This window comes from Taudactylus pleione, unplaced genomic scaffold (genome assembly GCF_031769625.1).
Source record: "Taudactylus pleione unplaced genomic scaffold, aTauple2 ptg000711l, whole genome shotgun sequence".
Classification (NCBI taxonomy): Eukaryota; Metazoa; Chordata; class Amphibia; order Anura; family Myobatrachidae; genus Taudactylus; species Taudactylus pleione.
Genome location: NW_028285113.1, coordinates 3,779,892 through 3,801,573, shown reverse-complemented (window position 1 = coordinate 3,801,573; position 21,682 = coordinate 3,779,892). Strand labels below are relative to the sequence as shown.

The following is a 21,682-nucleotide window of genomic DNA, read 5'->3' as shown; positions in this document are numbered from 1 at the left end:
TATGCCAACAGCCTCCATTCCAAGGTAACCAAAAGTTCTAAATAATTTTGGTTCAATTGCAAGATCTCAGGGAGGGGACCCACTTGCCCTTTTTGGTGCTTGATCCGGGATTTTATCTTTGTCCATAGTCAGCTGTGAAGGTCACTCCATCTAATAGGTGTTTTTTTTGGGAGAATTATTAAAATAATTTTCTTTGTATGTTAAAAGTTGACTGTTTAACATCTATAACATGTATGAATGTAAGCTCTTATGAGCAACTCTACCCTCTTGTGCTTCTCCCTACTTTAGTTTCATCTACTTCTTACTCACCACTAGGGCACCTAACACTTGGTTGCTTTGCTCTGTTGCTTATCTGGGTGTTATGTTCGCTAATGTAGCAATATATATTATCCATGTCCTGGTCCTGTATTGTATTGTTCTGTAAGTCGCTTGTCTACAACTTGTTTATGTACTTTGTAAGGCGCTGCGGAACGTTTGTGGCGCCATATAAATAAATGATAATAATAATAACAATATGTATTTTTATTGTATTAAAATTAGCAACAAAAAACTTATTTTTTAAATTTACAGGTATGAGACTATTTGTTTTTTTTTGGTGTTATGTTGTTGTTTAAAATTCTTACCTTTTCCACAGGTATGTTGTTATATAATCTTGGAAGTGCTCAGAATTTATTTTGTTGCAAATTTCAAGCCAGATCTGTCCATGAGCTGTAAGTGGAACATTGGTCCCACTATAAAATCTGGTAAGTGCCTCTTGTATAAACATATTAGTTACCATCCCACTAACACTTAGATCTTGTATCCTGCCATCTGATGATGCTGAATCATCATCTGCTGTTGTGGCAGACATATTTGGAGGTAATGTGTTTGGAGGAGGAACATCTGGTATAGCCACAGCAGTGGCGGGCTGGGCAGGAAGGCAGGGTGCCATGTGCCCTCCGGGCCGCAGCGCCGGGCCGCAGGCAGTCTGTGTCTGTGTGACACACACTGCACCGTGTGTGTAGCGCTGTCCGGAGGGAGTTCGGTCAGTGCTACACAGTTCCAAACACACAGCCGCCGGCTCCGGCAGCTGTATGTTTGTTTTGAGTGGCAGCCAATGAGAGTCTGTTAGACTCTCACTGACTGCTGCTGCACCCACTGCAGGAGCCGCTCCATCTTCCGGCTCCTGCAGTGGGTAATGGGAAATACGTTGTGACGTCATATGATGTCTCTCCCATAATGCAGACGGAGGAGCAGATGGCGGCGGCGGGAGTGAGCATTCAGGTAAGTGTTTTTTTTATTATTTATTTCATGTGTGTGTGTGTACTGTGGGAGGGGGACCACTACTGGGGGCACTACAAGGGGGGGACTACTACTGTGGGCACTACAAGGGGGGGACTACTACTGGGGGCAATACAAGGGGGGGGACTACTACTGGGGGCACTACAAGGGGGGGCTAGTACTGGGGGCATTACAAGGGTGGGACTACTACTGCAGGCACTACAAGGGGAGGCTACTACTAGGGGCATTACAAAGGGGGACTACTACAGGGGGCACTACAAGGGGGAGAGCACTACTGGGGGCACTGCATAGGGGGTACCATTACTGGGGGCACTATATAAGGGGCTTACTACTGGGGGCACGAGGGGCACTGCACAGGGGTGACCACTACTGGGGGCACTGTATAAGGGGTACTGCATAGGAGGATCACTACTGGTGGCCTGTATAACGGGGTTCTCTCCTGGTGCACAGGGGGCACTGCATATGGGCACCACTACAGGGGGCTGCTCCATATCTTTATTTTTACTTTACATTAATTCCATATGGACCCGCCTCCTCCCTGGAAAACTTGAGGGGGGGGGGCGCCTAAGCACGCACATGCTCCGGGCACTCTGGCTACACGCTACTCCTCTGCCAGGGCCACCTGCATGCATTTGCCCCCCAGGCTAAAAGTTGCCAGCCAGCCCCTGAGCCACAGCCACAGTATCACCATCCTCATCCGCAAGTGTGTCCAAACGCAGATTTTCATCTGACACCCCTTCCAAAGTCTTCCAAAATTGTGTATCACTGAATAGCAGTCATCCACAGAGTCTTCCTCCATGACTGCCAAAGTACTAAAACCAGCTAAGACTATTTATTGGCATAAGTGTGTATGTGTGTGAGCATGTGTTAGGGAATATAGATTGTAAGCTCCACTGGGGCAGGGACAGATGTGAATGGCCAAATATTCTCTCTGTAAAGCGCTGCGGAATATGTGTGCGCTATATAAATAACTGGTAATACATAAATAATAAATAAATAAATAAGCGAACGCATGGAAAAGCGACTGCTTACATATGCAATCAATATGCGTATATCCGAAATTAACATACGCTTATGAAACCATCCTTCCAAGTTAGACCCACTTTCCATCGTATCTCCATTACGCCGCACATGCATATATCTGCTCTGGCACTCGGTAAGACATCTTCTGTGCGGAGATTGTAATTACATTTGGGGTTATCTGTAACTAGAATAAAGCAATAACTACTGTCTTGTCAGGCACTGGGTAAGACACCTGCTGTGTGGTGATTGTAATTACTTATGGAGTTATCTGTAACTAGAATAAAATGGTATGTAGTTATGTGACAAATCCCGACGGCAGAATGCCGGCTAGAGATATATGATAGGCGTCAAGATACCGTCGCCTATCATAATCCCAACGCCGGAATCCAGGATGAAGTGGGCCAGAATGAGATAAGTCCTGGACGTCCGTCCTCTTAGCCATGGGGAGGGGGAGGGTTAGGTTTAGGGCAGGGGGGGTTATGGTTAGGCACCACACGGGGGAGGTTAGGGTTAGGCACCCCCCCCCCCCCGGAAGGGTTAGGTTTAGGGTGCAGGGAGGAGGGGTTAGGTTTAGGCACCCCTGGGGGAGGTTAGTGTTAGGCACTAGGGGAGAGGTTAGTGTTAGGCACCCCTAAGAGAGGGTTAGGGGGGGAGAGGGGAGGGTTAGGTTATTTACCTGCCGCTGTTGGGATTTCCTCCTTTTGGCCAGACGCTGTCGGGATTTGAAACAGCCTCCGGTATTTCCATCCCATTCCAAATAAAACAATAATTACTGTCTTGTCATAAGCAGCCATTTTTATGGGGACAGCAGAGTTTATATAAAGTATGCACACTGTATTATTTGCCTTTGCCATCATGAGAGCTGCAAGCTTCAGCCGCAGGGAGCTGCGTATTCTAGTGCAGGTCATGGACCCATTTATTAGGAATGCCACTAAGGTGCGGGTGTATGCGGAGGTAACTCTGCCGCATAGGCTGTCGCCACAGCATCGTCCAGCTGGAGCGGCGGTGGTCTGATCTGAGGCGTCGGACCCAGGACCTCCTGGCCCACTTGCAGGCCATAAACACACGCAGTAAGTTCCTTTGCTGGTTGTATGCATGCTAATGTTGCATATACACACTCGTACCTCCAGGGCGCTCTTTAGGTTGCTGATATGTGCAAGTGTTTATTTTTTTTTCTTGGTTTGTTGTCATTTTATATATTTGAGTTCTTTTTTGATGATTAATATTTTAGTGTGAATGTGAGTGTGCTTGTGTATGTGAGTGTGTGTATGTGGTGTGGGTGTGTGTGGGGGGAAGGGAGTCTGTCAATTATTATATAGAAGCTTGTAAAAGCAGAGTACATTACATTATTCCTGGGAGTATAATTGCACATGTATGAGGATTTCCATGTTCTCTATAGCATGGACACAACAGTCGTTACCACCACACCTAGGTAGAGCGCACCTTACCCCTCACATTTCCAATTTGAATGGTACTCCCGCACAAAGGTGCAGCACTCCGTACCAGAACACACCACCCCCTGGCTAACAAGAACGCAGTTCTACCCCCCAGTTTCACATTAAACATAATCTATTTCATCTGCTCCTTGAATTGTGGAATTCCTGACTCTGGACTGAATTACTGAATTGAGAAATAAATGTTATTCATCAGTCAACACATTGAGCCCAAGTTTATTCGGGCAGACAGCACCAGTTTGAGTCTCATCAAATGGATAATAAAAAAAATTTTTTGAGACATGATTGAAAAATATGTTGTTATCTTTACTGTTTCTATGAAATTTGTTGTTCAAAAAACAACAATTTAAAAGACATCATTATTCTAGATTTGTTCTAAATGCCAAATCTATTTAGAAATCTATTTTGTTTTCATCTGGAAAACACTAATACATGAGGGTGAACGACAGATAGTGGGTAAGTCACAAATAGTCACTTACAGCTGACCTTAAAGGGTAACTTTACAGAATGGCATAACTACAGTGCATCCGGAAAGTATTCACAGTTCTTCACTTTTGCCACATTTTGTTATGTTACAGCCTTATTCCAAAATGGAATAAATAAATTTTTGTCCTCAAATACACACAATACCCCATAATGACAATGTGTAAAAAGGCCCTCATTCAGAGCCGTTCGCTATTTGCGTTCGCTTGTTCAAAAACAAGGGGTGGCTATTCAAATGATCCGTTCGCACATTGCAGTCTGTTCACACCTCTAAGTCTGAACGAGCGAGCAAAACATACGCTCGTTTATTTGTTAAAAACGCCCCCTGGCCGCTTGCATCCTACGTCATGTCCGCTATTTATTAGATTAATCGAGTACATCGTACAGCGTATGAACTGCTCGCTATTCTTGTGGTTGGTTTTTTCAACCGCTATTTTGCGAGCAGTTCTGAGTTAAAAAAAACCAAGTGACGTGGTCAATGACGCTGCTATATTAATTATGCACTCCCTTAAAACGCCCGTTTTGACCTTTCAGCATGCCTGCGTTTTGATCTCCACTCCCCGTTTTCAAGCACCTTCCCCTGTTACCACCCACATACGCCTCATTCTGTCACTCAAAATAGCAGGCACTCGCTATATTGCGTACAAACGATTTTCGGCCGCACTGACTGGTTCGCACATGCGTACTAAAAACCGTACGCATGCGCAGATGTGCGAACATCGCTCGGAACGAGCGTACTGCCGCTAGCGAGTGGCTCTGAATGAGGGCCAAAGTTTTTTCTAGATTTTTGCTAATTTAATAAAAAAAAAACCCTAAGAAATCAAATGTACATAAGTATTCACAGCCTTTGCTCAATACTTTGTTGATGCACCTTTGGCAGCAATTACAGCCTGAAGTATTTTGAATATAATGCCACAAGCTTGGCAGTTTTGGCAGTCTTTGGGCAGTTTCGCCCAATTCTCTTTGCAGCACCTCTCAAGCTCCATCAGGTTGGATTGGAAGCATTCGGTGCACAGCCATTTTCAGGTCTCTCCAGAGATGTTCAATCGTATTCAAGTCTGGGCTCTGGCTGGGCCACTCAAGGACATTCACAGTGTTGTCCTGCTGCCACTCCCTTGATATCTTGGCTGTGTGCTTAGGGTCGTTGTCCTGCTGAAAGATGAACCGTCGCCCCAGTCTGAGGTCAAGAGCACTCTGGACCAGGTTTTTATCCAGGATGTCTCTGTACATTGCTGCATTCATCTTTCCCTCTATCCTGACTAGTCTCCCAGTTCCTGCGCTGAAAAATATCCCTACAGCATGATGCTGCCACCACCATGCTTCACTGTAGGGATGGTATTGGCCTGGTGATGAGCGGTGCCTGGTTTCCTCCAAACATAACGCCTAGCATTCACACCAAAGAGTTCAATCTTTGTCTCATCAGACTAGAGAATTTTGTTTCTCACGGTCTGAGAGTCCTTCAGGTGCATTTTGGCAAACTCCAGGCGGGCTGCCATGTGCTTTTTACTAAGGAGTGGCTTCCTCAGGCCACTATACCATACAGGGCTGAATGGTGGATTGCTGCAGAGATGATTGTCCTTCTGGAAGGTTCTCCTCTTTCCACAGAGGAATGCTGTAGCTCTGACAGAGTGACCATCCGGTTCTTGGTCACCTCCCTGTCTAGGGCCCTTCCCCCCGATCGCTCAGATTAGATGGCCGGCCAACTCTAGGAAGAGTCCTGGTGGTTCTGAACTTCTTCCATTTACGGATGATGGAGGCCACTGTGCTCATTAGGACCTTCAAAGCAGCAGATATTTTTCTGTACCCTTCCCCAGATTTGTGCCTTGACACAATCCTGTCTCGGAGGTCTACAGACAATTCCTTGGACTTCATGCTTGGTTTGTGCTCTGACATGCACTGTCAAGTGTGGGACCTTATACAGACAGGTGTATGCCTTTTAAAATCATGTCCAATCAACTGAATTTACCACAGGTGGACTCCAATTAAGCTGTAGGAACATCTCAAGAATGATCAGTGGAAACAGGATGCACCTGAGCTCAATTTTGAGCTTCACGGCAAAGGCTGTGAATACTTATGTACATGTGATTTCTTAGCTTTTTTTTTATTAAATTTGCACAAATCTCAAAAAAAACTTTTTACACATTGTCATTATGGGGTATTGGGTGTAGAATTTTGAGGACAAAAATGAATTTATTCCATTTTGGAATAAGGCTGTAATAAACATAACAAAATGTGGAAAAAGTGAAGCGCTGTGAATACTTTCCAGATGCACTGTATATAATACTTGAAACGAAAAATAACCTTTCCATAGCAAGATGGCAAACATGTGGTTATTGGGTGGGGTTTCTGACAGTAGTAGGGACCACTACAAAAACATCCAAGGCATCATCAGCAGTAGCAGGTTAGGGTTCTCCCCATTGCTCTTTGCTTTGTTTCCCATGCAAGAAGATACATCTAGGCTGGTGCAAAAAACAGCACACAGTGTGAGTGCATGTGTGCAGATGGCTCTCACTTACATTCCTGTTAGGGCTGGCCATCACAAGGAGCCATTGACCAGTACAATGTAGCCATTGCACGTTAACCATTTCATATTTTGCTAATGCGCATACCTGAATTTTGTGCATGCGCTAAGGAACTCTGGGCCTGATTCAGTGCCGGACGCTATTTGCGGACGGTCGTTCCAAAAAAGGGGCCGGCTATTTAAATTGAGCGCTCGCTCTTTGCGGTTTGTTGACGCCTCTATGTCTGAGCGAGCGAACGAAAAATGCGCACGCTATTTTGTAAAGATGCCCCTTTGTCGTTCGCATCACACGTCATCTCCGGTATTTATTAGATTAATCAAAAGGCATCTGAACTGCTCGCAGTGCTTGTGGAAGGTTTTTCTTACCGCTATCACTGCGAGCAGTTCAGGCTAAAAGACAACCAAGTGACGTGGTCAATGACGCTCCTTTACTAATTATGCACTCCCATTAAACGCCCTTTTGACTGTTAGGCACGCCTGCGTTCAGATCTTCACTCCCCCGTTTTCAAGCACCTTCCCGTTACCACCCACAAACGGTACATTCTGTCAATCAAATTAGCAGCCCTCGCTGTTTTGCGAGCACACGATTTGGTTTGCGCATACGCATTATGATTATGACCCATACGCATGCACAGTTGTGCGAACATCGCTCAGAGCGAACGAGCGGCCGCTTACGAGCGGCTCTGAATCAGGCCCACTGCTACATACACTCGATCCGCTATTCGCAGCAGAATGGAAGTCAGCAGCAATCGGATGCACAATCAGAAAGACACATGTAATGGTGGTAACCATGCATCTATAAAATGGATTGGGATCATTGATGTTTGCAAACCATTGGTTTTCGATGGCCATCCCTAATTCCTGTATAACAATGCAAGTGGCAATATGTAAGATATCCATTGTAGGGTTTCCTACCCTTCAGACTGAGCATAACTATTGGCATCAATTATTGATTAACCCCTCATCTCCCATCATTAACTCTCTAAATATTTCCACATTGACCCCTTATCCTCCATCATTAACCCTTCAGTCTCCATCATTATCACCTTTCCTCATCATTCTTTATAAACTCCCTCCCTGCTCAAAATATCATCACCCTTCACCTCACCCCCTTGGACAGCCGCACTGCTCTTCCATATTAAGGGGTCTATTGGCCTGATTCAGACCTGCTCACGAGCGGTATGCGTTCGCAAGCGGGTCGATGGTGGCCCAGTGCACATGCGCACGATGGAGCCGGCTCCGTCGTGCGCATGCGCGAGACCTGGATAGCGACGGACAAACCGTCGCTCCGGGTCTCGTACCAAAGGGGGCGTGTTATTGTTGTTGAATGACAGCACGCCCCCTTTGCTGGGCGGGCCGGGGGTGTGGCTGCCCAGACGGAGGCGTATCCATGGGAACGCCTACCGTCTGGGGCCGGCCCGACTGACATCACAAGTGATGTCAGTGGGAGTACTTTCGGCTCTGGTAGAGCCGAAAGTACTCTAGGGCTTGCAGCAACGAGACCCTACCACAAGGGTCTCGTCGCAAGCCCGATGGTCACGATGGTCTTGACCATCGCGACCATCTTTCTGGCCGCTCTAAAAAAACAGAAAGCCGGCCCTGATTCAGAGTGAGCGCTATGTCAGAGGGTCCGGCTCTGAATCAGGCCCTATGTACTAAATCTTGGATAGAGAAAAACTGGAAGGAGACAAAGGACCTGATTCAGAGCCGCTCGCTAAGCTGTGCTCGCTCGCTGTGCTCGCTCGCTGGGAGCGATTGTCGCCCATCTGCGCATGCGACTAAGTCGTAGCGCGCGTGTGCAAACAAGCGTCTGCGATGTACAATCGAGCGCTCGTAGTACACAGACAGGATTTTACTTTGAGTGACAGATTGCGCCGTTTGTGAGTGGTAACAGGGGAAGGTGCTTGTGAACGGGGGAGTGGTTGTGCGAACACAGGCGTGTCTGACGTTCAATGGGTGTGCATAATTAGCAAAGTAGCGTCATTGCACACGTGACTTGGTTGTTTTTTAGCCTAAACTGCTCGCAGTGCTTAGGGTAGGTCAGGTCAACCCCAAGCGCTGTGAGCAGCTCCGATGGCCCTCGATGTTCACGATTAATCAGACTCTTTCCGGAGATGACGTGTGCTGCGAGTGACAGGTGGGAGGTTTGATAGTCCAGCGTACGCTAACTGCCGTCACTCACTAAGACGTAGAGGGTGTCCTTACAGCGCAAAGAGCGATCGCTTGATTTCCATACCCGGACCCTTTTTGCAAGCGAACGATCGCATCTTGCGAGCGGCTCTGAATCAGGCCCAAAGTACCAACCAATCAGCTCCTGTCACTTTACAGGCTGTGTTTGAAAAATGACAGTTAGGAGCTGATTGGTTGGTACTTTATCTCCATCCACTTTACCTGTCTCCAAGGCTTAGTACATAGACCCCTTACGCATATACCAGTTTCCCACTGAGTGCTCCCAGTGCATCGGGGAACCACATGCTCGCTCCTGCTTAATCAGAGACACTTATCTCCAATCGGTTTCCCACTGAGCAAGTTTAAATGTAGCTCTCTAGAATGCCGGGCCATGTGCACAGCATCATTGAGCATTAATTAGATGCTGACAGTTACATTGCAGAGGTCTCTGCATGCCACGTTCCTTGGTCCTTCTCCTACTAATGTAGCAAGAAACCACATTTGCTGGATTGTTTTTGTCTTGTTTTTTTAAATGTTAATTTATTTTTACGAGTTTATTAAAGTAGATTTAGCATTTAACTCATATTTTGGAATATATGCAAAGTGGTCCAATGCTGTTGATCCTATACACTCTAAACATGTTCTGTTCCTAACCTAAAAACATGTTTTCTGACTTGATATTTGTTCTTAACTGGTGTGGTAGATTATGTGGACATTCAGAATGTCAACAGTGTAATATCTACATCAGTGTTGGCTAACCTTGACACTCCAGCTGTTATGGAACTACATAACCCAGCATGCACTGCTACAGTTTTGCTATTAGGGCATGCTAAAACTGTGGCAGGGCATGCTGGGATATATAGTTCCACAACAGCTGGAGTGTCAAGGTTAGCCAACACTGATCTACATGATCTGGATGTTGATCTTATGTCAGTGTCGACAGTGTGAATGTGGACATGTTGCATTGCTTTTCGTCAACATTCAGACCACGTGGACATTGTGGTGTTGACATTCTGAATGTCAACATGCTAAATGTTGACATAGTCAGGGCCGCAACTAGGGGGGGCTAGAGGTGCACGTGCACCGGGTGCCGGATTGCAGGGGGTGAAAAAAGCTGACTCGAGGTGACTTGGGGGCTGCAGATTCAGAAAACGGCTATCCAAAAATGGCCGCCACCAAAGAGGAGACAAATGCTAGAGGTAATTACTAGCCCTCTAGTGTCCCTCTAGTGTCTGTCTCCTCCTTGGCAGCGGCCATTTTTGGATGGCCATTTTCAGCAGATTCCATGCGGACTAGCCTTCCCATGCCTCCCAACTGTCCCGTTTTTCTGGGACTGTCCCGCTGTCCCGTCCGCGGGTCGCAGTGTCCCGCGATGGGGGGGGAGTTGGGGAAAGCACAAACCGCTGCTGTGCAGGAGGAGAACAGATGCCGTGCGCATGCACACGGCATCTGTTCTCATGTGTACAGGCTGCCTGGGGGCTGCCCAGCAGCTTGGAGAGTGCTGGGCACGCCATCAAAGTGACAAAAATGGGGGAAGCCGCGAGGCTCCACCCCGTTTTCAGTTGACTCCGCCCCTTTTCCAGGAAGCCACGCCCCCTTTCCGGGCACGCGCACTGTCCCTTCTCCCTTCATTCAAATGTTGGGAGGTATGCCTTCCGCATGGACTCTGCTGAAAACGGCCATCCAAAAATGGCCACCGCCTAGGAGGAGACAGATGCTAGAGGTCCTACTGGACCTCTAGTGTCTGTTAGGCCAGCGCAATGGACACAGCGTTCCTGGCACCGGGAAAGCTGGCGCTGCCAGGAGAAGATGCTGGAAGTTGCATCTTCTCCCGTGAAATCCCCTGGCAACGAGCATGAAACCCCATGGCAACGAGCATGAAACCCCATGGCAACGAGCATGTAACCCCTGGCAATGAGCATGGAAATGGTAATGAGCATAAAACCCCTGTCAACGAGCAGGTAATTTTAAAGTAATTAGAAGCCTTACTGTGGGGTATAAAATGGTGTCAGGGGCAAATATGTAAGTGGCACTTTGGTAATAGGCATTACAGTGTGTGCCATAATGTGTAATGGGCATTATGGTGTGTGGAATAATGTAAGTCACTATACCAGGGACGTTTGACTGGTGCACTGCCTTATGGAGGAGCAAGGACAAAATCCAGGTACGGGAATGGAGGGGGTGCAAAATTGCTGCCTTGCACCGGGTGACAGATATCCTAGTTTCGGCCCTGACATAGTGACCGCATACCGTTTTATACTGATATACTGTAGGTGCCACTTGTTTTGCACAGCACTGCAGAATATGACAATATTATAACAGGAAATACAAATATAATAATAAACATAAGTGCAAAATAATAAACTACTTATAAAACCGTGTGCAAAACCGACACTGCATTTTGGATGAAGTTTAATGTTATGATCATACTTTACAATTGTGCAAAAGTATAAATGAATTGCCTTCGTATGCATATTCGTAGAGATTATCAGTTTTCATGTTGACTAAACAACATGAGGGTGGTAAATTACAATCACACTCTGATTAATTTTAAGCTCTCATTTTATCCATACTGCATAATTAAAACAAACCCTGCACAATAAATTATCAATTCCCAGTAATGTCTTATGCTTCAGGTAAATATTTGTGTTGGGTTTTTCCAAAATTAATTTCAGATTTGAAGTGCACATTATCAACTAACAATTCTTCTTACTGAAAGGAATGTACAGTAAGTGTCAGCCTTGAATATTCCGTCCTAAATTCACCAGTCCAATAATAGATAAAGGGGAAATTTTGTATGCCCTGTTCATGAGTATTAGGTAATTAGTTATAAGAGCCTATTGGCGTGATTCAGTGCTGCTTGCAAACCGCTGAAGGAGTCATGGGTAGCGCCATTTTGAGTTTCCTCCTCAGCAGCCCAGAACCCCTGACAGACCTTGGTATATTGTACCTGCCCCCCTAACTGCCCTATCTGAGCCCCTGTCCTACAGATGTGTCCTCATAAACTGGGCATCTTCTCCAATTCAAATAGCATACTGTACAATACTGTACATGCCGACAATGTGGCTGCCTTGTCCCGGAGGAGACAGCCATATCTACACAGCCGGGGGGCGTGACGCTAATTTAGGGGCAGATCGGGTGGGGGGCGTGACTCCACGATTGCATCAACGTGGCCACGCCCCCACCACACAATGCTGATATTACCGGCATTGTGCAGCCGGGGCTGGGGCCACGATGACATCATTCAGCACGAATCACATCATCGGCGCCCACGGACCGCCCACTTAGACACTTACAGCCGGAGTGGACCCAGGCGGAGGATTAGTGCGGGGGGATGTGGCGCCGGCCGGGAGACTTGCTCACCTCTTTCCGGGGGGCCGGGAGCACCACCCGATTTTTGGGAGGCTCCCGACCTTCCCTGGAGAGTAGGCAAGTATGATACTGTACCATATATTTTTCTTAAAATTTTGTGTCTGAGGGCTCTATTTACTAAGCAGTGTTAGGAAAAGTGAAAAGTGAAGTGTGAAAAGTGATAAGGTGCCAGCCAATCAGCTCCTAACTGCCATCTCACAGGCTGTGTTTTAAAAATGATAGTTGGGAGCTGATTGGCTGGCACCTTATCACTTTTCACTCTTCACTTTTCACTTCTCCTAACACTGCTTAGTAAATACACCCCTGAGTCTTATCGCAGATGCAGTAATAAACTGCTCACAATGTTCCAGAGATGCTAGGCTGCAACTTTTACCTCACGGGAATGAGTTTTACACACATACAAAGTCGCTGATAAAGCACAATGGAACTTGGCGTGAGAAAAAGCAGCACCCGCACGCATCGAACACAGATGTACAAATGTCACACACGCCAGTGGTCAGTGAATGCTAGCTACGCAGTTCTGTCGCTTCCAGTTGTTTTGTTTATGCAAGTAAGATGTATATTCTGAGTAAAAATAGATACTAGGCGTGGCCGCATTGCACAGGACCTGGTGCACTGGGAGGAGCTATATGGCGACACATCTGTATATCTGACTGGTCCAGCTGAGATCCCCATTAGCAGTAAGTACAGGAGCTAGCTGCACTGAGCTAATGATGGAGGGAAACCAACAATTTAATAATATGTTGGAAAGTTGTCAGCCACATTCCTTAGGGAAAAAAAAAACATTGCATTTTCTACATGAAGTGTGTGCACAAATGAAGTTCTATTTGGGACTACGTAATAGTAAATAATAAAAAGATTAAAATTACGACTAAAATAAAATAAATACATTTTTTACAGCGATAATTTTACTATTACACTATAACTTACCTCCCTCGGCAGAACAGATGAACACTATATCACTGAAGGGTCCGTCACCTCTATTATTGTATACACCAACTTTAACTTCAAACGGAGTCAGTGGTGGGGTACTTTCATCTCTGTAGATAAATTTAGAGGCATCGGAAGAGGTCACCATTTTCTCTTTCCAACCCCTCGTGTCGTTGGGTCTAAAGGCCACGATGTATCCAAATCCTTCACCGTTCTGAAACTCTTCTGAGACAGGCTGTAGGAGACATAAAGTATCACTGATTGTTATATACTGTAGCTGGATGTATGGAATTTATCTCATATAGGGGTGCGCTTGACATCAGGGATTATCGGCACCTGCTTGATTGGGTTCTCAAATCACCTATCTCGTATCTGTACTGTTTGACATGCTGCTTCTTCCACCTAATCTAACACAGTCTGTGGCTTCCTGCTGTCTCCATTCCCCTCTTCATATCATGTCACTGCCCCTGTCACATGTAGACCTATCCTCACTAACACATCATTTATCTACTGATATACTCTGTGCTGCTGAGGAACCCTGTTCCTTCCACTATATAATGGGGCCTGTACATCAGTAAGCAGAAAAAAAATGATCCAATGATTCTGCATTTTTGCCTCTGATCATGTCACTGCTCCTGTCACATGCAGCCCTGTCCTCACTGACACATCACTCATCCCCTGATATACTCTGTGCTGCTGTCTACCCTGCTCATTCCACTATATAACTCTCAGTCTTTGGCTTCCTGCTACCTCCATTCCCCTCCTCACATCATGTCACTGCCCCTGTCACATGCAGCCCTGTCCTCACTGACACATCACTCATCCCCTGATATACTCTGTGCTGCTGTGTACCCTGCTTATTCCACTATATAACTCTCAGTCTTTGGCTTCCTGCTACCTCCATTCCCCTCCTCACATCATGTCACTGCCCCTGTCACATGCAGCCCTGTCCTCACTGACACATCACTCATCCCCTGATATACTCTGTGCTGCTGTGTACCCTGCTCATTCCACTATATAACTCTCAGTCTTTGGCTTCCTGCTACCTCCATTCCCCTCCTCACATCATGTCACTGCCCCTGTCACATGCAGCCCTGTCCTCACAAACACATCACTCATCTCCTGAAACATACTTCCCAACATTCGCAAAGTGTAGATCCCAAGGTGTAATCCCGAAAAGGGGGCATGGCCTTGCAGCAAGAGGCGTGGCATTGCTGGAAATGCTATATCCTCGAGCCACGCCCCACATTTCTGTCACGCAGGGGGCATGCCCAATGCTGCTGGAGCTACCGGACATGCCTCCATTCCCTCTCTACAGTGAATAGACACCGCGCATGCGCATAGCATCTATTCACCACTTGCTCTGCTAAGCAGAGTAGCGGGTGAGCTTCCTGCTACCATTACATGATGGAAATAAGATACACGTTTATTGTACTTTAATGCTCTGAGTTGTGTATATTATTTATTACCATAAAAATGTGAAACGTTGCTTGTAAAATTGCATACTGAGTATGATGAAGAACAGATTCTTGGGCTGTATTACTCTAAATAAGCGTCCACGGATAAACTTGTATATTCACCGGCATGGTGAGTTACAGTACACCCATTTCCACATTGACCACATCTGTTCGTGTCTGATCTACTACCAATATCTATCACCAGTGTGGACTCGCACCAGCCCTATATTGGGTTCCAGGCAGTCATATTTCCTCTTACATCTAGCTCTGCACAGCCAGATTGAGGGATCAGCCCTCGCTGAATTTTGCCTACGTGGCAATGCACAGTTAGTACCCAGTTCTGTATGCCAATGAGATGCGTGGGACTCTGCATTGCGGCGATGCATCACTCATTTACTGAGCATGTGCACAGCGAATTCGTGCAAAATGCGCATCGCAAACTGACATATGTTTAACTTTTTATCAGCCCCTATATGTTTATGTGGGAGTTCTACACATAATGGATAATTATAATAAGAATAACATTACGCACCTCCCAGGTTATCACCAACTCATGACGTCTTCCACTTCCACCGCTGACATTAGCTGGAGGAGTTTTGGGCACTAAGACAAAAAATATATAATTGTCATAATCTTTATAACATATGGTATAATCAGTAAGCTGCATCATAACATGGTTTTCAAGCCCTACTCTTGCATGGGCAGAGGATATATACTGGATAATATGTTACCAAATGTATAGGAGGCAGCCTTCCTAGAACGCCGACAGTTAGATTTAGGTGTCACTGTGAGGGTCAGGGGGAGGTTAGGGTTAGGCTGAGGGAGGGGGAGGGTAATGGCCAGGAACTAGGGGAAGGGATTAAGGTTAGGGAAAGGGAGAAAATACAAACCCAAACTGCTGCTCCGTCTCATGCCTGCATCGGAAGTGACTGCTGGGAACCAGTAGACGCACTGGAGCCTTTGCAGCCTTCTAGACCAGGTAAGGGACCACTGGGCCACTAGGGACCTTATGTTGACATATCATAGATGTCGACATGATGACTGTTAACAGGATCGCTGTCGACATGCTGCAGGACAACATGTCGACATTCTCATAATGACCTGATAACTATCGACCTAACATACCACACCCTTTGACACTGACTGCACTACTGTACTATTCAGGGATTCAAGGATTGCTACAGTAATTAAAAAAGTGATAGTTTTTTTTTTTATACAATAACCTTCTCCCTGGCGGAGCTGCTAATGTAGGGATCACCAGCTGTCTGCAAGATAGACGAGGAATAACTTTGTTTATTTATAGAGTATCTGCCACCAGGCTGAAAATTAGCTTTTTTTTTTTTTTTCACTTGCTTATAATATTTAGCACATAACATTATCCACTAATTAGCAAGAAAAGAATGAAGTGTTCCTCCATGCCTCCGGTTGCCCAGGAGGGAGTAATGTGGCATGTTCTCAAGGTGACAGCTTCCGTCAGAAGCTGCGTTGGACTGTCAGCATATTGTATACATTCTCCTGGGCTGGCTTTCCCTATTCTCGGTCCCTTTCTTACTGAGCTTTATCAAGACAGCCAGCTGCAAGAGGGCACAGAGAGCCAGCTGCATTAAACCCTCTCTCCCGTGCTCTAGGAGGAGCCCAGTCTCTTTTGCTGATTATATAGTGCACATGTTACTAGGTAATATGCAAATAAAAAGCAAATCAGACAGGTGACAGGTTTTGTGTGTTAAAATAATAATAGAAAAAGCAGAATGAAAAAAATGACGTGTATATAAAACCCATCAAGGCTGGCATGTCCACACTAATCAGTCTACAACCTCCGTCTGCTGTTCAGTTCTATACCTGTGTTACTTATACCGTAGTACAGATGCGCCCAGTTACATTACGGCTGATTGCGACACAAACGTGCGCAGGCATCACGCCATGAGATTCCCCGCACCTGCATATGCTATGGTATGATATGGCGAAAATGCGACCGCACCATGCACTCTCATGGAGGTGCGTACGCAGTGTGCGTATCCACTCGCGGACGTGGGTCTCACGACATATGTGGAGCAATTTGCCGCGCCAGCAGCAAGGATATAGCTGGGTAGATCTGTACATTATTATTTATGGGCCTGATTCAGAGATGTACGCACTGGGGATATTTACGCAGTTGAGCGATTATCGGTAAGCTGCGCATGCATCTCAGTCGCAATGTGCATTACCGTAGTGGCTCACCGTGTGATTGACAGTCAGGGAGCATTTGCGGGAGGTAACGGGAAGTGGAGGCAAAGAACGCGTGCTTGTCACTACCGTTTTCATGGCGTCACAGCCAGCGTCTGCGGTCCCATAATGGGTTTCAGTACACGCGGCCATTCTGCTCTACTATAGGGCTACTTGGGAGTCCGCTTATTGAAGGATCCCGATCCAATGCTGCGTCTCTGTACGCTGATACTTGGATTTGCGAAGCCGCAGGTGGGCGAACACAGACGCGGCAGCGGTGGCATTAGCGTACATCTCGCCCTTTGTACTGTACATTTATATGTATTACTTGTTTGTTTTATTACAAGTCAGAACTTTTCTTTTTTACTTTACAACACGTCGGTTCTCTTTTATGTGCTTAGTCTGTTTAGGGTCAGGCTTTTAGCAGAAACGCTATGAATAATTTAGATAATAAGCCTTTACTGTGATGTGATGCAGACATTTCCATAAACAAGGACCGTTTATTAATAGCTAGTGATCATGAGGTTCCCGTTCCTACGCTACATGTGCCAGACATTCACGATCTTACACAAACATCCAGCTTATATATTACTCAGTGCAGTGTATAACGATCAGTGTAATTTATCACCACATTCATATGGTTATAAAACTTGCATATTGACACATAATTAGTATATCCTGAGCCTTCTGCATATTAATTGTTTGTAATGAGGCACATAAAGAAGACAGCCTTGCTCTAATGACAGGCAAGAATGGCACAACATTTCATTTTGCATCGTCTTTTGCTGACAGTTCCGAGCAGATGTACAGATGGCGAGCCCAAATAAAAGCGTAGAAATGAAAGGAGAGAAAATCTTTGCAATATTTGATGAAACTTGAATTACGATAAGTAACACATGGGAACTAAAATGGTACTTTAACCCAACTAAAAAGTGAAAACCATTATTGTAGTTGCCAAGTAACCCCAAAATCCAAGAGTATTCCCAGATCTTATTATTCCTGGAAGACTGAGACTATAGATTATAGGCACATAGGAAGATTTTTTTCCCTGCGGGAGGGTCCGGATTTTTAACGTAACCCACCGGTGCGGTGGAAAAGTAGGCACTTTTCCCTCAATCTGCCCACTTCCTGGGCAAAATGGGGAGAATTTTCCAAGGGATCAGCGGGTCCATGAGTAGGGGGCAGAGGGCCTGATTCAGAGCCGGACGCAATTAGCGCTCGCTCGTCCAGAAAATAGGGGTGGCTATTCAAATGAACCGTTTGCTCTTTGCGGTCTGTTCACGCCTCTAGGTCTGAACGAGCGAACAAAACTTGCGGTCGTTTTTTGGAATAATACGCCCCCTGGCCGCTCGCATCCTACGTCATGTCCGCTATTTATTAGATTAGTCGAGTACATCGACCAGCATATGAACTGCTCGCTATTCTTGGGGTTGGTTTTTGCTACCACAATCTTGCGAGCAGTTCTGGCTATAAAATAACCCAGTGACGTGGTCAATGACACTGCTGTATGCACACCCATAAAACGCCCGTTTTGACCTTTAAGCACGCCTGCGTTCGGATCTCCACTCCCCGTTTTCAAGCACCTTCCCCTGTTACCACCCACATACGCCTCATTCTGTCACTCAAAATAGCAGGCATTCGCTATTTAGCGAACAAACTAATTTCGGCCGCACTGACTGGTTCGCGCATGCATATAACGATCCGTACGCATGTGCAGTTGGGCAAACATCGCTCGGAGCGAACGAGCGGCCGCATACGAGCGGCTCTGAATCAGGCCCAGAGTCCAATGATACAATTCTATGAAAATCGCATAGTTTGGCGCTGCTCCCTTGTTACCTGCATTTTGCAGTGAGGGGTGGGGCTTAATGACGCAAATATCCTAGCCCCGTCCCCATCGCCGCCCACCTGCATCTCCTCTCCGGGCAACTCCCAGAGAAGAAAATAAAAATGTTGGTAAGTATGCTCTATATGCCAAGAAATATGCCGGACCTTGGTGCTATTATTATTATTAACAGTTTCTTATATAGCACAGCATTTTCCATTGTGCTTTGCGATTTGGAAAAACAGTAATAAAACAAGAGTGGGTAATAACAGACATACATAGAGGTAAGCGGGCCCACTTGCAAGCTTAAAATGTATAGGGAAATAAGCATTGATGCCCAAGGATATGTGCTACCTATTGCATAATGGTCCAGCCAGATTGAAGAGGTTCTTGGTGGGCTGTATGACCCAGTCACGCAGAGGTGGTTTTGGAATTTGATAAACTTGTCTGAAGAGATGAAGTTTCAGGGAACGCATGAAGGTTTGGAGACTAGAGGAAAGTCTTATTGTGCATGGAAGAGCATTCCACAGAGTAGGTGCAGCCAAAAAAAGTCATCTAACTGTGATTGTGAGTAAGTGATGCGTGGGGATGAGAGACTCAGATCTTGTGCAGAGCACAAAGGTCTGGTTAGCAGATATTTTGGGATAAGTGAAGAGATTTATGTTGGTGTGGTTTGGTTAATAGCCTTATGTGTAAGTAAAAGTATTTTATATTGAATATGGTTGAAAACTGGTAACCAATGGAGGGACTGACAGAGCGGAGCAGCAGATGATGAACATTTAGTGAGGAAGATCAGCCTCACAGCTGCATTCAATATGGATTGTAGTGGTGAGAGACTGCTTTGGGGAAGATCATTAAGGAGACTATAGCAATACTCAATGCATGTATTCAGTGCATGAATAATAGTTTTTGTAGTGTCCATGGGCTCTATTTATTAACATTATTTTTACTAAAATAAAGTGAAAAAGGATGTTTTCAAAACCCTTTTCACATTATTTTAGTATCACCTACAGTTACTAAAGGGCAATTGGAATAGAATTCATAAAATTCTACTCCAACCCCTAAGTATCACTTATTTTTAGTAAGCAGATCGCATTTCTCATAATTGTAATGGGAAATGTGATCCGACCAAAGTTACTAAAAATAAAATATGAAAAAATGTCGGGGAAAGCTCTGTGATAATAACGCCACCTGGAGGTGGCATTACCCTGGGTCTCCCCTGGTTACCGGACTCCTGCTCTGCTCTGACGAGGAGAGCAGAGCCCGGAGCCAGCTCCAGTGATCAGCTGTGTGGTCTAAACAGACCACACGCTGATTCACTGTAAAAAAAAAAAACAAACTTACCTGACTCCAGGGACCGGAGCGGGGCTCCGGTGATGTCTCCCCTCTGGTCAGCTGGTCTCCCATGCTGCCCTGCGGCCTGGCCGTCACCTGACAGGGTCCCAGTGAAGCATGGGATGTCAGCTGACCGGAGGACATCACCAAAGCCCGGATCATACAGGTAAGTGTATTTAAGGGTAAGGGGGGGTTGCGGGGGGTCCGCGATTGTGGGAGGCAGGGTTTGGCAATAGGGGTGGGGCTTAGCACCGGGGGGTAGCAGCCGCGGCTGGTCGGTGCATGCGTGGGGCACTTGTCACGGTATTTTTTTTGCGAAAATACCATGACTAATGTGCGGAGTGGATTCCCAGGGACAGAGCTGCAAGTAGTTTTTGTAGTAAATCCCTGTGATATTGCCTGAATTCGCAATGCAAATTCACTCGGTAATATCACACTACAATCTGCATTACCAATGCGGATTGTAGCAAATAGAGCCCTATGTGGTCGTATTCTGGATATGTTTTTTAAGATGTATGTAACATGATTTAGATGATATGATATTGAATGTGGGGAACGAAGGACAGTTCAAAGTCAGGAATGAGACCTAGGCAGCAAGCTTATAGGATGGGTTTGATTGTCAAGTTACATATCAACAGTAATAGAGATATCAGGTTGGTAACTACTACTGGCAGGTGGAAATATTATTAATTCTGTCTTGGAAACCTTTGTTTTGAAGTGGTCGAGATGACATCCAAGATTAAATGGCAGAAAGACATTCAGTAATGCGGACCAATACAGATAGTACTAGAGGAGCGTGGCCAGGCACATTGGGTGTATAGCTTTTGGTAAATGCCGAGGCACTCTGCTGTAGCTGCCTGCTCCACAATGAAGTAGACAGGCAGAGCTTGGGTACTCTGTACCGCTCGCTCACGCTCATCTTGGTGTCCCTGTATGCGTACCTGCAAATGTTTTTATGGGATCACACATACACAAATGCACATTGTGCTCCAACAAGGATTATTTACTATCAATTCCTAAAGGCTTAAATGTGCCATAAATGATGGTAACTAATCAGCAATTAGCTTTAATTTTTCTATTTTCTCTGTAATGACTCTTTGTGGGTTGCACCGTCCTGTACACCCTCCACAAACTCTAATGTATGACATTTTGTACACCAGTATTTGTATTTGAACCCAAACTACAAAGAACCCCAACTGCAAAGTAATTATTATTATGACCATCTAATAATATAGCATCAGTAGCGTCACTATTAGGGGTGACACCCAGTGCGGCACTCTATTAGTCCTTGCACTTGAAAGGTGGCACGGACTCATGCCCACGATGCCATGCCCCCTGATGTGTGCCATTTTGAGAGGGTGACCGTGTTCCACGCCCCCATTCTTATCACGCTGGGGGCTTGCCCAGTGCTCTGGGAGCTGCTGGACAGCCCCAGCCTCTTTGGACACAGGGGGTATGGATGACGCGCTGCCTGGTGACTCCATCCGGGGGGGAGACATCAAAATAGTAGAGATGCTCGGTGCATCCCCCCCCCCCTAGTAACGCCAGTGCACCAGCATGTTATGTAGTGCTTTTGGGGCATTACGGGCATTTTGTTAATCCATAAAAATTAACTATTAACACGTCTATTTTT

General features: G+C 45.9%; 1 protein-coding gene across 1 annotated transcript in view; it reads right to left on the bottom strand.

Annotated features, from left to right (window-relative positions):
• The window catches only part of CNTN5 (contactin 5), a 569,036-nt gene that overhangs the window by 58,993 nt on the left and 488,361 nt on the right, over window positions 1-21,682 (bottom strand). The window contains exons 17-18 of the mRNA XM_088456711.1: window positions 15,223-15,293; window positions 13,234-13,468 (exon numbers count right to left, since the gene is read on the bottom strand). Coding sequence (XP_088312837.1) covers window positions 13,234-13,468; window positions 15,223-15,293 — 306 coding nt within the window. The remainder of the gene's footprint in view (window positions 1-13,233; window positions 13,469-15,222; window positions 15,294-21,682) is intronic.